We start from the raw sequence: 14,403 nt of genomic DNA on the forward strand, positions 1-14,403 counted from the left end.
ATTAAACTTGAAGGTGCCCCTTGTGTAATCTAGGTTTAGTGCATCAACTGGGTTTGTGCACCTAACAATCAGTTGAGCATGCCGTGTGCTGTTTACGACATAATTGATAGGAGCAGAAGTCAAAGCTCTGACTGTGTGGAGTGCATGGAAAATTGCCTCAGGTGATGAAGAGAAACGGACACAAACCAAGAGGACACCAATTACTGGGCCAGGCTGCAGACCAAGGTAATCCATAACTAAACGAGAAACCATGGGGTTCCTAGATTCTTCGCTGTTGTCCATAGTTATATTTTATGTCTAAGAACATTAGTTAGTTTTACTGGGAAAACAAAAAACAACTAATCTGAATATACAGAAGGAAAAAAAGCTAGCTCAAATCTCTTATTGCATATAGCATATATGTAAGCTGCATGTTCCATTTTGTGTCCTACACCTTATGATGTTACATTCACCAAAAAACTCAATCGTAGAAAAAAAGGATGGTAGAGAGTGGGAGCTATAAATTTTAAACAAGGTCGACGTGATGCTATAAACACTGCATGTAAGATGAGAAAATCTATAGTTACCTTACATGCCCCTAAAGCAGCCAGAAAAAAAAATTTAAGTATAGATATCTCATGTAACATACTACGTCGAGGTCTGGAGGTAATATACTGTCCAGATTCAGTTACATGCACCTAGCAAAAAAAGAAAAATCCCTTTCCCCTTGCTACATCTAGCAAAATATGTTACAAGCACTTACACAGCTATAGCTGCTGGTAATGAACACAAACATATCATGTTCAGTTACATGCCCCCAGATATAGCTATCATGTGACATGCAGTAATGCAGATACTATATCATGGTTTGTGTGACCTAGTTACATGGTTTGTGGACCATGTGCTACATGCTTTGTGACATCTGAACAACTGATAACCATTAATTTTTGCAGGGACTAAACTAGACTTAGCATTTGATTTTGCAGATGCACAATCTAAAAAATGAAAAACAGGGGACACTATTACATTTTCATTCCCACATACATAGTACACTGCTTGCAAAACCATGGGTGCATGTAACCACTAGATAGGAAGAGCATACCATTAGAATGTAACACTGTATAAAACAAACATTAGCTATGAGCATGTACCAGAAACCACAGATATGTGCAGATCTGACTGGGGGCAGAAGCAGCATCAACATAAACAGCTCAGATAGACACCTGTTTGCATAAAAAAAAGGATCCACAAACATCAGCTATGAGCTTGACCATGTATATGTTGCTACAACTAAAATCAGCAGTTGCAGAGGGGAGATCCTCGAAAAATAACTTAGATCCGTGAATGCTTCAACAGATCCTAACATATGCTCAACGAAAATCGACATCACTTACCAGGAAACAGGTCGGGCGCAAAAGTAGATGTAGCAGCAAACAGAGAAAAGCCGAAAAATCCCCGAATCCCTGCCAGAACATGCAAAGGATGTAACCACAGAGAGCAAAAACAGATGCGGTGCTGCAGTCGAGGGAGGAGAGCGCGCAAACCAGACCTCACCGTCGACGAGCAATGCAGGGATGTGACCAGCGCGCGACGAAGCAAACCTTCCCCCCGCCGAGCGGACGAAAATGGAGCTCCGACGACGAATCAACCGCCAGCCGGCATGGTGTACACCCGCCGCGGCCAGGATCTTCTACTCTACGGCGAGAATCGCGGGGGAGTGGCGGCGATTTGGCCGTCGGTGCGGGCGAAGCTCTGGGAGAGATTTGGGCGAAGGGCGAAATGGATGAGCACGACCGTACGAGTCCCGAAAATTGAACCGCCTGAAAAATTACTACACGCACCAAAAAGCGATCGGATGTTACGACCAGGTGGTGGCCCCGCGCGGGACGACGCGCGATCGTCCGATCTGATCCAACGGCGTGGACGCGCGACCTCGGCGTACGACCAAAAGGAGGTCGACTATGAGATAGAATTTGCGTTTGTTTTTTATTGAGGTTGGACGGGTCCAGCAGCTGGGTGCAGAGGCCCCGTTCGGTGAGACGATGGGCCTGTCTACGCTCGCGGGCCAAATTGCTCCAGCCCAGGCGTTCATTGTTCTTCCTGGGTCTACGTTCAGTTGAGTCCTCTCCTCGCCCAAGTAAAAACAAATCGCGCACTAGGGTTCTATCGATCAACTGGAGTGTCTGCTCCTGCCGTGGTGAGTACTCTACTGTTACTATATCAGGTGTACAAATACGGATACACACCCTCCATGAGTAGTACCAGGCTGCATCGATCAACAAGTAATAAACTAAGCTAGCTGCTTAACCTACACGTGCTTTATTGTTTTCCTTTTTATATTTTACTAGGAAATTTGCCCGTGCGTTGCATCGGGTGTGAAAAGAAATATCAACTTCTGGACGAAAAATCATCGGCGCTATTAAAAATTTTCCCAAAATTCCATCAGAATTTGATTGTACTGTTACCATCTGGCCTGTCTTTAGAACTGAATCTGAATTGAAATAAAATGGTGCATACTATTTTTACATGTGAACTTTGAGAAACTTATTTTAAAATGGACTCTGATTATGTGAAACCGTTGAATTAAGGTTTATGTCCAGATTATTATTCATCATTATATTAACTCTGATTATGATCCATATGATGTCTCGTGAGTAGTTCGTTTAGTTCTTGAGAACATGAGAGAAGTCATGTTGTTAGTAGTGGAACTATGTTGAGTAATTTTTAACGGTTTTGCTATGTCTCAGTCAACTGAGATTTTCTTAAGTCCAAGTCACTTATAAAAATGTGCCTTGAGTTGCACTTTTCTGTTAAAAAAGTGCAATTGCACTTTTCTGACAGAAATGTGCAACTGTGCAACTGAACCGAGTTGCACTTTTCTTTAAATTGTAGTTGCACTTTTCTGAGTTGACTGAGACTTAAGAAAATCTCAGTCAACTGAGACGTAGGCACACCCAATTTTTAATGGTTTGATATGTAAGTTGTGGTGCTATTCTTCTAGTGGTGTCATGTGAACATCGACTACATGATACTTCACCTTTATGGGCCTAGGGGAATGTATCGTGTATTTGCCTACTAATTATGGGGTTGCGGGAGCGACAGAAACCCTAACCCCCGTTAGGAAACTGGTGCACGAGGGAGTATAGGATCTCAAAGTTTAAGGCTGTGGTTAGATTTATCTTAATTACTTTCTTGTACTTGCGGATGCTTGCAAGGGGTATAATCACAAGTATGCATTAGTCCAAAGTTGCGGTAGTGCATTAGCATAGGTTCACTCACACAACGCTTATCAAACCAATGAAGATTATTTAGCTATGTGAAGCGAAAGCACTTGACGAAATTCCCGTGTGTCCTCAGGAACGTTTGGTCATCATAAGTAAAACAACCGGCTTGTCCTTTGCTCCAAAAAGGATTGGGCCACTCGATGCAATTATAATTACTATATTTTATTTACTCGTACTTTATTTATCTGCAATACTAAATACCTCTGAAAACCTGTTTGCTAATGTTTACAGTGAATTCTTGATCGAAAATGCTCGTCAACAACTTCTGCTCCCCGTTGGATTCGACACTCTTATTTATCAAAAGTACTACGATACACCTCCTATACCTGTGGGTCGTCAGTCTTGTACCTTTCCAGTTGCTAAGAATGGATCAACACATCTTTGATCAATATGTAATGTACCAGCACTTTCTATTTCTATTGACCAATTTATACTGTTACGATAGATTTCTTCTAGAAGTTGCCATGCATCATCAATCGGTAATCTTAGGAAGATTCCATAACAGGATGAATTAAGTATATCCTTTCTCTAATCCTAAGTCCTCCATATTAAAACCAAAACTAATAATGATGGTAATTCATGGTGAGGGCAACGTTCAACCATCTAACCTACGATAGCATTTTACAAGTCCTCATTTGGTAGCTGATTAAAATTAATAATCACGAATCTTGCCCCATAAGTTTATTCTTGGGATAAAAATAAATTATGAATGCAGCGAATAACTTATCTCAGTTCCCAGTTCTGTCAGGATTTTTTGTATACCAATTAAGTGCATTTTTTTAATGTTTACTGAAGAACCTCAGTCTGACATCTTATAAATTAATCAAGTAAGGATTGCTACTACCTCTGTTTTTGTTCTGCACTGCTACATATATTTGTACATCTTGCATCTTGACCACCTCCATGGAACTATCGCTTAGAAGATTTGGGGGAAAGAGACGAGAGCAGCAGTGTTGTTGTTGCCTATCATTTTCTGACTTCTTGATATGTTTTTTTGCATATTTAAGAGACCACTTTATTACCCACATAGGTATGAATTTGTTCTATAGTAACGTCCCACGGGTATTTTTTTACTTGTTTAATAGTAAAAATAACATTGCTTTTTGTAATGGCCGCTTTTTAGCAAGTTGGTGGCATATATGAGAGTGACTGGTTCTCAGTCGACTAAGACCTAGCTTAGTTCTCAGCTAGATGGTGTCATCGATTTTAATTATAACTCATAATTAGCATAAATTGCGAGGCAAATTTAACGGTTCAGATATATTTTGTAGTTGCAACTTCATTTGAAATTGAAAATATGTAACTTGCAACTTAAGTGCATGAATCACGATGCAGTAGGAATTGGCCGAGAACTAAGTTAGTTCTGAGATAGCTAAAATTATGGAAAATGCTTGTTATCCTTCGGAGGCACGCGCGTTGCCAGCCTCCGGGCGCATCGCCGTTGGATGGTTTCTATCGTGCGGGCCAGCGCTGACACACATGCAACAGTGGGTCCCACACACGTAAGCCTGCTAGTCAAAGGAGGTTATCCCTCCGGATCGAAAAATACCAGTGCGAGGCTCGGTTCCACACCACTGCGCCGCCGCTGTCTCCATTGAGCTCAGCTTGAAGCCATGCGCCGCCGGGGGGATCCACTGTGCCCGCGGTCACCGCCGACCTCCACTGCGCCATCCTATAAACGGGCGCCGCCGCTGACCTCCACCTCATCGACCAGTGCTCCACCGACCTCGCCGGCCGCCGCCCGACCACCTCCTCTTCCACCTCGTCTTCCACCTCCTCGAGAAGTACGACCTCGTCGGCCGCCGCCCAGGTCTCGCCCATCCACAACGGCTTGGCCTTCCGTGGTTTGCTTCAGGCTGCCGGCCTCGAGGGAGCGCGCCGCCGCCTCCTTCCCCCACAACAGCAGCAGCAGCCAGTAGGCCACCATCTCGCGCGGCGCCGACTCCTTCCGCCGCCTCCATCCCGTGCGACGCTGCCCCTCCTGCAGGCGCCTGTGGCCGGAGCTGCAACCGGCGGCGGCGCTGCTGCAACCGCAGTGGCGGAGCTGCAAAGGGCATCGACGGTGCTGCAATCCCAATTTTGCTATGAGCGTCTCGCCGGAGCCATGGCTGTGCTTCCTTAGTTTATTTTTTGGCTGCATTACTACGTATTTTTAGCTTCATTACTGTTAAATTTGGGCTGCATTACTTCATTTGTTGGACAAGTGCATCTTTTTTTATGATTGTCCTAAGTTTTATTTTGGGCTGCATTACTACACTTTTTTAGCTTCATTACTATGAAATTTGGGCTGCATTGCAGCAAGACAATTTCATTTCTCGGCGAGGTCGGGGGAGGTGCTGCAAATGTTCAACGGCGGTGCTGTAAATGTTCCGTGGCTCTGCTTCTTTACTACATTATTTGTGCTTCAATGTCTCCGGCGAGGTCTCCGGCGAGGTCGGGGAGGTGCTGCAAATGTTCAACGGTGGTGTTGTAAATGTTTTGTGGCTCTGCTTCTTTACTACATTATTTGTGCTTCAATGTCTCCGGCGAGACTCCGGCGAGTCTCCGGTGAGGTTGGGGAGGTGCTGCAAATATTCAATGGCAGTGTTGTAAATGTTTCGTGGCTCTGCTTCTTTACTACATTATTTGTGCTTCAATGTCTCCGGCGAGGTCTCCGGCGAAGTCTCCAGCGAGCTCCTCGTGTCTTTTCCTTTTTTTAGGCGAATCGTTTTGTGCTTCAATGAAGCAAAAGCGGGATATTTTTTGCTGCGACGAAGCATCGTCCGAATTTTGGCTGAAAGTGGACACGTGTCGATCAGGGAAACAGTAGGCTGGAATTTTTTAGGCGAATCGTTTTTGTGCTTCAATGAAGCAAAAGCGGGATATTTTTTTGCTGCGATGAAGCATCGTCAGGATTTTGGCTGGAAGTGGACACGTGTCGATCAGGGAAGCAGGAGGCTGGAAGGAGTTTATCCTCCGGAGGATTCTCAGCAGTGTCCTAAAATTATCCACATAACCAGGCATATATATGCTCAAACGTAGGACGGTGAAATTAGTTTGGTAACCTGGAGGGGGAACGCGGAAAAGCGTTCAATCAGTGGAACTCACGGTGGGCAAAAAAACCGATGACCGAAGACCGAAACCGAAAAGATCGAGACCGAACCCGAAAAAACCGAGACCGAAATAACCGATAAAATATTAGGTAGAAAATTTTATAGACCGAATTAAGTTTGGTAAATTCGGTCATTTTGTTCTAAGTAACCGAATAGACCGAACTGACCGAATTTTACGTAAGACTGTCCCAATCTTTAGATTTTGTGATATGCGTGAGATGTGATATTGTTGAATGTTCATAAACTTCTGTAGCGTTGTTACATTTTTGTTTAGATTGTTGAACATTTATTCGTGCCAATTGATAATAATATATGCAATGAAAAAAACATCCTAAGTACATCTAAAATGTTGCCAACCTTTTACTAAATAATGTCTAAGTTTTGCATTGACAACGTCGGCCACACTGTTCGGTCATGACCGAACCCGAACCCGAATTATTAGGTACCCGAATTTGTCGGGTAGTAAAAATAACAAGTATATTTCGGTCTTCATTTTTTTCTGACCGAATTTAAAATAGACCGAAATACAAAAATCGAATTTTCGGTCAAGTGGAACAAAGGACCGTCCACTTGAGCAGTGGATCGTGGAATTAAATTGGAAGTTTGGAGTACGACCAAACTGGCGTTTGCCCCCGCTGCACGCTCTCCTACGTGCCAGGTCCAAGTCCACCTTAATATTCTCCCTGCCAGAGTCAACACAACAGAGACAGCACTCCCGCTCTGCACCTTCCGTTCGTCATCTCCAACACTACCCGCAAGCATCTCATACAAGTACTGCCACCCCGCAGGCGGCACGGGCACGCCTCCACTGCCGGTGTCAATGGCCGTCCTCTTCGTTGTCCTCTTCACCACATTCTTCCCGCGCTCTGCGCTCGCCGTGTTCTCCTCAGAATTCTCCTTCTTCCTCGCATGTGGCGCCTCCTCCAACCTCTCTTTCCCGTCGGACTCTCCCACGCGCACCTTCGTCCCGGACACCGCCTACCTTTCTCCCTCGCCCTCGCCCGCCCCTGCCGCGTACTCCTCGAACCCCACCCCGAACTCCCCTTTGTACGACGCCGCGCGTGTCGACGGCGGCTCTGCCTTCTCCTACCACTTCCCGTACCCCGCCTCGCAGTCACAGGACGCGTCGTCCTTCGTCGTGCTGCGTCTCCACTTCTTCCCGTTTGTCCCAGCCTCATCCGACCCCGCCGCTAGTCTCTCCTCCTACTCGCGCTTCAACGTCTCGGTTCTCGACGACGACTACGCCCTCATGTCTTTCTTCTCGCCGCCGGACGCCGGCGTCGTCAAAGAATTTTTCGTTCCGCGGGGCAACTACAGCGACTTCACCATCAAATTCATCCCGAACAACAGCTCCTCCGCCTTTGTCAATGCCCTCGAGCTGTTCCAGGCGCCGGCAGAGCTGCTATGGAACAACCCGGTGACGCCGGTGGGCTCCGTGGGGAGCAACGACCTAGCCATATGGCAGCAGCAGCCGCTGGAGACGGTGTACCGCCTCAACGTCGGCGGCCCAAAGGTGACCAAGGAAAACGGCACACTCTGGCGTACTTGGCTCCCCGATGGGCCCTTTCTCCTCGGCGCCTCCGGGCAGACAAGGTTGACCTCCACCTCTAGCCCCATCGTCTTCAATCCGTCGGCCGGATACAGCAACAACGTGGCACCGGACGTCGTGTACAAGACGCAGCGCGCGGCGAACGTCACGGACTTCCTGCTGGGTACCAACCCGGGGTTGAACTCCGAGATCACGTGGACGGTCCCGGCGGTCACGTGGACGTTCCCGGCAGAGCCGAGAGCGAGCTACCTCGTCCGCCTCCACTTCTGCGACTACGAGGTGATCAGCTCCGTTATCGGAGTCGGCATCGTATTTAACGTTTACGTCGCGCAGGCCATTGGCAGCCGGGACCTCTCGCCCAATGACCAGGTGAGCGTGAGTCGGTCGAACACGGCATTTTACTTCGACTACGCGTACACGGCGAGAGCGCCGAGCACGGGGAACCTCACCATCAGCATCGGTAGGTCGGAGAGAAGCAGTGAAGGCGGCATACTGAACGGACTGGAGATCATGAAGCTGCCAGCCATCGATATAAGCTCGCGGGGCGAGACAAAGAGAATCATGGTCATCGCGCTCTCGACGGTGCTCAGCGCAGCAGTTCTTGCCTGCGCGGTGCTCTGCTTTTTCGTGGTGCGGCGGAGGAGACGGAGGCTGGCGGGCCAGTCGACGAACCGGTCCAGCGGTGGCACGACCATCAGGATGCAGAGGGTGAGCACGACGCTGCACATCCCACTGGCACAGATCAAGGCCGCCACAGACAACTTCCACAAGCGCAACCTCATCGGCGCTGGCGGCTTCGGGAATGTGTACAAGGGTGTGCTCCCCCATAACGGCGGCACACCGGTGGCGGTGAAGCGCGCCATGCGGGTAACGAAGCAGGGGCTGCCAGAGTTCCAGACGGAGATCGAGGTGCTGTCGAGCATCCGACACCGCCAACTGGTGTCGCTCGTCGGCTACTGCAACGACCAGGCGGAGATGATACTCGTGTACGAGTACATGGAGATGGGCACGCTGCGGAGTCACCTGTACGGCTCCGACGAGCCCGTTCTGTCGTGGAAGCAGCGGCTGGAGATCTGTATCGGCGCAGCGCAGGGCCTACACAACCTGCACAGCGGCTACTCGGAGAACATCATCCACCGGGACGTCAAGTCGACCAACATCCTCCTGGGCGGCCGCGACGGCGGCGTGATCGCCAAGGTGGCCGACTTCGGGCTGTCCCGGATCGGGCCGTCGTTCGGGGAGACGCACGTGAGCACGGTCGTCAAGGGGAGCTTCGGGTACCTGGACCCGGAGTACTTCAAGACGCAGCAGCTCACGGACCGCTCTGACGTCTACTCCTTCGGCGTGGTGCTGCTCGAGGTGCTCTGCGCAAGGCCGGTGATCGACCACGGCCTTGACCGGGACGAGATCAACATCGCCAACTGGGCGATGAGGATGCATCGGGAAGGGCAGCTCGACAGGGTCGTCGACGCGAGGATCGCCGCCGAGGTGAACGACAACTCGCTGCGCAAGTTCGTCGAGACCGCGGAGAAGTGCCTCGCGGACTGCGGCAAGGATCGGCCGACCATGGGCGAAGTTGTGTGGAACCTCGAGTTCTGCCTGCAGCTGCAGGATACGCACCTCAACACGGACGCGTTCGAGGACAGCGGCGCCGTCGCCACGCATATCCCCGCCGATGTTGTTGCTCCGAGGTGGATGCCGCCGTCGATGAGCTTGTCGATGGACCAGGCGCAGGCGGACGAGACGGTCATGAGCATCACAGACGTCCCCGGCAGCCAGGTGTTCTCCCAGTTCGACGCTCGTGGCGACGGACGATGAGTTCGTACGGCTATCGTTCAAATTTATACCAGTGTACTACTTCCTTCTGCATGCGTTCTCTGAATCATCTGAACGACACATACATGTCGTCGGGTTGGACCGGTGCTCCATGGTTGCACCAATTGTTGAGCACCCACTAGGTTGAACATGACCTGGGAACCCAGGCATCTCAATGTCTTATCCTGAAGTGCTCCAAGACGATTGCTTCGGTGTCCTCCCCACACAGCTACGCGGTTCTGAAAAATAGGACCTACTCCAACTTTTGATACAAATATGTAGAATTGGTTCCGCTGAATAGAAAAATGTCGATTCATTCGCAGGCGGCCTCGATTCAGTGGCGGCAGTCGTGAATCGCGATGCGGTGAATTCAAATTGAGGTAGAGTTTAGGTGTTAGGAAATGTGCCCGGAAGAGAAGGGAGGAGATAGATAAGATGTGTGTAACATTTTAGTCACTTATCGGTTGCAGTAGGACGTAAATAGATAGCCGATCCACGTTTTTCTGAACCATAGAACCAACTCCTCGTATTTGTAACAAAAAAAAGCTGAAGCAACCTCATGCTCCAAAGGACTCACAAGAAGGGTAATATATGGCCTTGCAAAACGAGAAATAACAAACAAACCCTTGCAACATATGGTTTAAAAACAGAGAGCTCAAGCCTATGGCTGCCTTGACCTAGGATTTCCTCAAAGGATATGCCACGCCAAAAATTTGACGCCCATCAATGCTTCAACAAAAATTTATCATATATTTGTTATGACGATGTATGTGAATAAATATGTTGAGCTACACAAAATGAATTTTTATGTACGTTTTCGATAGATAAAATTTCTATGTTAACTCAAAAGTCACAAAAGGACATTTTTTTAATGTATAAGCTAACCACAAGCCAAGATCGTGAGCCAATTTGATAATCCATTGCCTTGTATGTGGAATTGTGGAAGTAGATAATTAGACTATATGTTGTGTAGGATCCCCTAAAAAGAATTGGCTACTATATATGTGATTATTGTATGCATATAAGTGTACCTTCTAATTTGAGCGTTCATAATCTATTAACTCATGGCAGGGTGTGCTGAACCAGCTAGATTTCCTAGCAGGGTCTAGGTAAACTTCTAGGGGCGTGTTTGGTGGCCAACATGCTGTTTGACTCGCATGGGGTCAGCAATTTTTGGTTTGTTTGGTTGCTTGGGCCGAGCCGTGTTATTGCATCGCACGGTTCTCAAAGCAGCGTTTTGCCTGCATATGGAGTAACGCTCGAATCGGCAGTTTCTTCAGGGCCATGCTTGTTCTCGCGCCACTTTGGCTCCAGCGATGCAACTGCACAAGCTGTTGCTTACGCTCACTCTCCCTTGCACTACTCCACATATCCTCTCTCAAATCAACACAAATATAGTCTGAATTGAAATAAGATGTACACGAAAAAGATGTGTGTCGATGATACGAACCATTCCCACAATCGGTTTCGAGTTTCATCGGTCATAAATCGTCAATTTCGTGTATGAAGTTTTAAGAGAATTTTGTCAAATTCGTCGCACACGCTCAACCGTTTGAGATTTCCTTTCAGGAATAGGTTCACCTCACCATTCCACATAAATTTCATGTTGACAGGTTTTTGTTTCGGTGTACATACGCTGATACATAATGGACTCACAAGTATACTGCAATCTGTACGTACGTGTAACTAAGTTTTGGAGTACTTTTGCTCAACTTCTCGCTCGCCATTTTCATGGACGACGACGTGGTGATGATAGATGAGAAGTGAGAGGTGATAATCCATGGTGGTGTTCGTCTTCATGGTCGGCGACGTGCTGTGACCGACGTGATCGACAGTGTCATGGTGATGTTCGTTTTCGTGGTCGAATATGCGCATGCTTGTGACTGGCGTGACCGACGATGTCCTAGTGGTGTTCGTCTTCGTGGTCGGCGACATGGTGATGCTTGTGACCGGCGTCACCGACGGTGTCATGGTGGTGTTCGTCTTCGTGGTCGGTGACGTGCCCATGCTTGTGACCGGCATGACTGATGGTGTCCTGGTGGTGTTCGTCTTCTTGGTCGGGCGACATGGTGATGCTTGTGACCGGCGTCACCGACGGTGTCATGGTGGTGTTCGTCTTCGTGGTCGGCGACGTGCCCATGCTTGTGACCGGCGGTGTCCTGGTGGTGTTCGTCTTCGTGGACGGCGACATGGTGCTGCTTGTGACTGGCGTCACCGATGATGTCATGGTGGTGTTCGTCTTCATGGTCGGCGACGTGCCCATGCGTGTGACCAGCGTCACCGATGGTGTCATGGTGGTCTTCGTCTTCGTGGTCGGCGACGTGGTGCCGCTTTTGACCGGCGTGACCGGCGGTGCTATCGTTGACGTGCCGAAGCTTGTGAACGGCGGTGCCATGATGGTCTTGTGATAGGTGAGGTAAGGTCAACATGTTTCCATATGGGTGAGGCTACAAAAACCATGCGATCAACCAATCAAAGTGTCACTTAGGTGTCACCCGATGCAACCCAGCCTATCAAACGATGTGTCATTCGTGAATCGAAACTCATCCCTGGCGCACTGAGCCATTATTCTAATGCAGGCTACCAAACTCTCCCTAGGCTTCCACGTGATGGCCTACCTATAACACATGGACTGGATTTTTAGGCTTGGGCACACACATACACATGCCAATAGGGTTAGCAAATTAGATACGGGCTTTAGGTACATAGGTTAATTGTAATCGTGTAATTATTTCCGGCCATTAGCGCATCTACAGTGTTATAGGTATGCCATCACATAGGGCCAGTTCTTTTCAACTTATAAACCGCCATAACTGTGAAATTAAGCAGCAGTTGAAAAAAACTTGATTTTCAAACCTGGTTTAGAGCCTCTCTAGCATACCCTCATCCGATCCCATCCACATAATAACCGCTGATTTTTGGTTCGGATGCTAAAAGTGGGACTGTTCAGATTTTCCATCGGACCCTCATTTCCAAAAAAAGATCCGGACCGCCCTGATTCGCGCCGCGGAAACCCCAAGTTCCTGGGTCGGAGAGGCTGTGCGAGCGCGGCCTCTATCCATTTCCCCCCTTGGCGCAAAGGATCTTTTAGCGCGTCTGTTTCCTCTTCCTCCCGCCAACCGCCGCCGCGCGCCGCCGCAGATCCCGGCCTCCCCCGGCCGCCCCCTTCGATTCCGACCGGCAGGAGCACGCGCGTGCCGGCCCGCCGCGTCCGCTCCGCCCGCCGGCGCGCGCGAATCTGCCGGAATCGACGCCACCGCGCACGCCTCGCCAACGGCCGGTAAGTCTTCTCCCCAAGCTCCTCGCAGTCGCGGATCCACCGCCGCAGCTCTAATGATTCGCCGCGGTTGTTGCGCCTTGCAGATGGACCCGTGCGAGTTGTTTTTGTTGGAGTATTCGTCCTCCTCCGACGACTCCGACTTGGAGGAGCTGCTCGACGACGAGTTGGAGCAGACGGCGGGGATACTCACGGTGGCGGAGGTCACGGACGTGCGGCCGAAGAAGCGGAAGGGGTCGACCATGGGGCGGCTGTGCATCCCGCGGAACCGCGCCCTCGGCCACATCTTGTTCATGCGCGCTTATTGCGCCGAGGTACCGACATATCCGCCCCATTTTTTTCGCTGCCGGTACCGAATGCGGCGATCTTTGTTCAACAAGATCATCGCAATGTGTGAGGACAACACGCGCTACTTCAAGCGCAAGAGAAATGCCGCCGGGCTCATGGGATTTAGCGCGCACCAAAAAGTATCCGCCGTCATGTGCATCTTTGCATACGACATTCCGGCGGACTATGCCGATGAGTATCTTCACATAGGCGAAGATACGACGTTGGAGTCTGTCCGACGTTTTTGCAAGGTTATGATGTAATGGCGGAGAATGAACAAAGGGGCGGTCGGGCATGCTAGGGAGCATAGATTGTATGCATTGGACATGGAAAAATTGTCCAAAATCTTGACAAGGCTTGTATTGTGGCCGGAGCGGCGACCCAACAAATGTCCTTGAGGCCGTTGCATCATAGGATCTTTGGATTTGGCACAGTTTTTTTAGTTTGCCCGGTTCACTCAACGATATCAATGTCTTGCATCGATCCCATCTTCTTGCCCGGCTTGCTAAAGGTGATACCCCGGCTTGCAGCTACATCGTCAACGGGAGGGAGTACATAATGTGGTACTACCTTGCCGACGGTATATACCCGGATTGGGTCACATTTGTGAAAACCATCCGGGAGCCAGAAAACAGAGCTGAAGCTGAGTTTGCAAAAGCACAAGAGGCAGCTCGAAAAGATATAGAACGGGCTTTCAGTGTTTTGCAAGCTAGATTTGCAATAGTCCGAGGACCAGCCCGATTTTGGGATATGGACACACTCAAGGACATCATGACCACCTGTGTCATTTTGCACAATATGATCATTGAGGATGGGGGGTGAATGGATCGTAGCGAACAAGAGGGGGTGAATGGCGCTACGGCAAGTTTTAGTCTTTTTCAATTTTTATGCAACGGAATGTAAAGGTGTGAACTTTAGCAATAGGGGTGATCCTACAATGAATATCGGACGAGTGCAACAAGTAAAGGAATCAACAAGATAACGAGAGTAAGGAGCGAGACAACCGGGGGGCGCGAGGCGAGTCGAGGTTTGTTTCCCGCAGTTCCTTCCACTAAAGGAAGTACGTCTGCGTTGAGGAGG

At 49.1% G+C, this 14,403-nt stretch overlaps 2 protein-coding genes and 1 long non-coding RNA gene across 3 annotated transcripts; all 3 read left to right on the top strand.

Annotated features, from left to right (window-relative positions):
* Positions 1–5,493: 5,493 nt before the first annotated feature.
* Positions 5,494–5,884, top strand: LOC127330795 (uncharacterized). The gene is made up of 2 exons (XR_007869431.2): positions 5,494–5,684; positions 5,816–5,884. It is a non-coding gene; the product is annotated as an uncharacterized lncRNA (long non-coding RNA).
* A 1,293-nt stretch (positions 5,885–7,177) lies between these two features.
* Positions 7,178–9,900, top strand: LOC127336829 (receptor-like protein kinase HERK 1). Its single transcript, XM_051363692.2, has one exon. The coding sequence runs from the start codon at positions 7,605–7,607 to the stop codon at positions 9,720–9,722; it is 2,118 nt and encodes a 705-aa protein (XP_051219652.2). The 5' UTR covers positions 7,178–7,604; the 3' UTR covers positions 9,723–9,900.
* A 2,008-nt stretch (positions 9,901–11,908) lies between these two features.
* On the top strand, positions 11,909–14,145 carry LOC139835880 (uncharacterized). The gene is made up of 3 exons (XM_071825774.1): positions 11,909–12,031; positions 13,083–13,519; positions 13,854–14,145. The coding sequence occupies exons 1-3, from the start codon at positions 11,909–11,911 to the stop codon at positions 14,143–14,145; spliced, it is 852 nt and encodes a 283-aa protein (XP_071681875.1).
* The last annotated feature ends 258 nt before the right edge of the window (positions 14,146–14,403 follow it).

The sequence above is a fragment of the Lolium perenne genome, chromosome 2 (genome assembly GCF_019359855.2).
Source record: "Lolium perenne isolate Kyuss_39 chromosome 2, Kyuss_2.0, whole genome shotgun sequence".
Classification (NCBI taxonomy): Eukaryota; Viridiplantae; Streptophyta; class Magnoliopsida; order Poales; family Poaceae; genus Lolium; species Lolium perenne.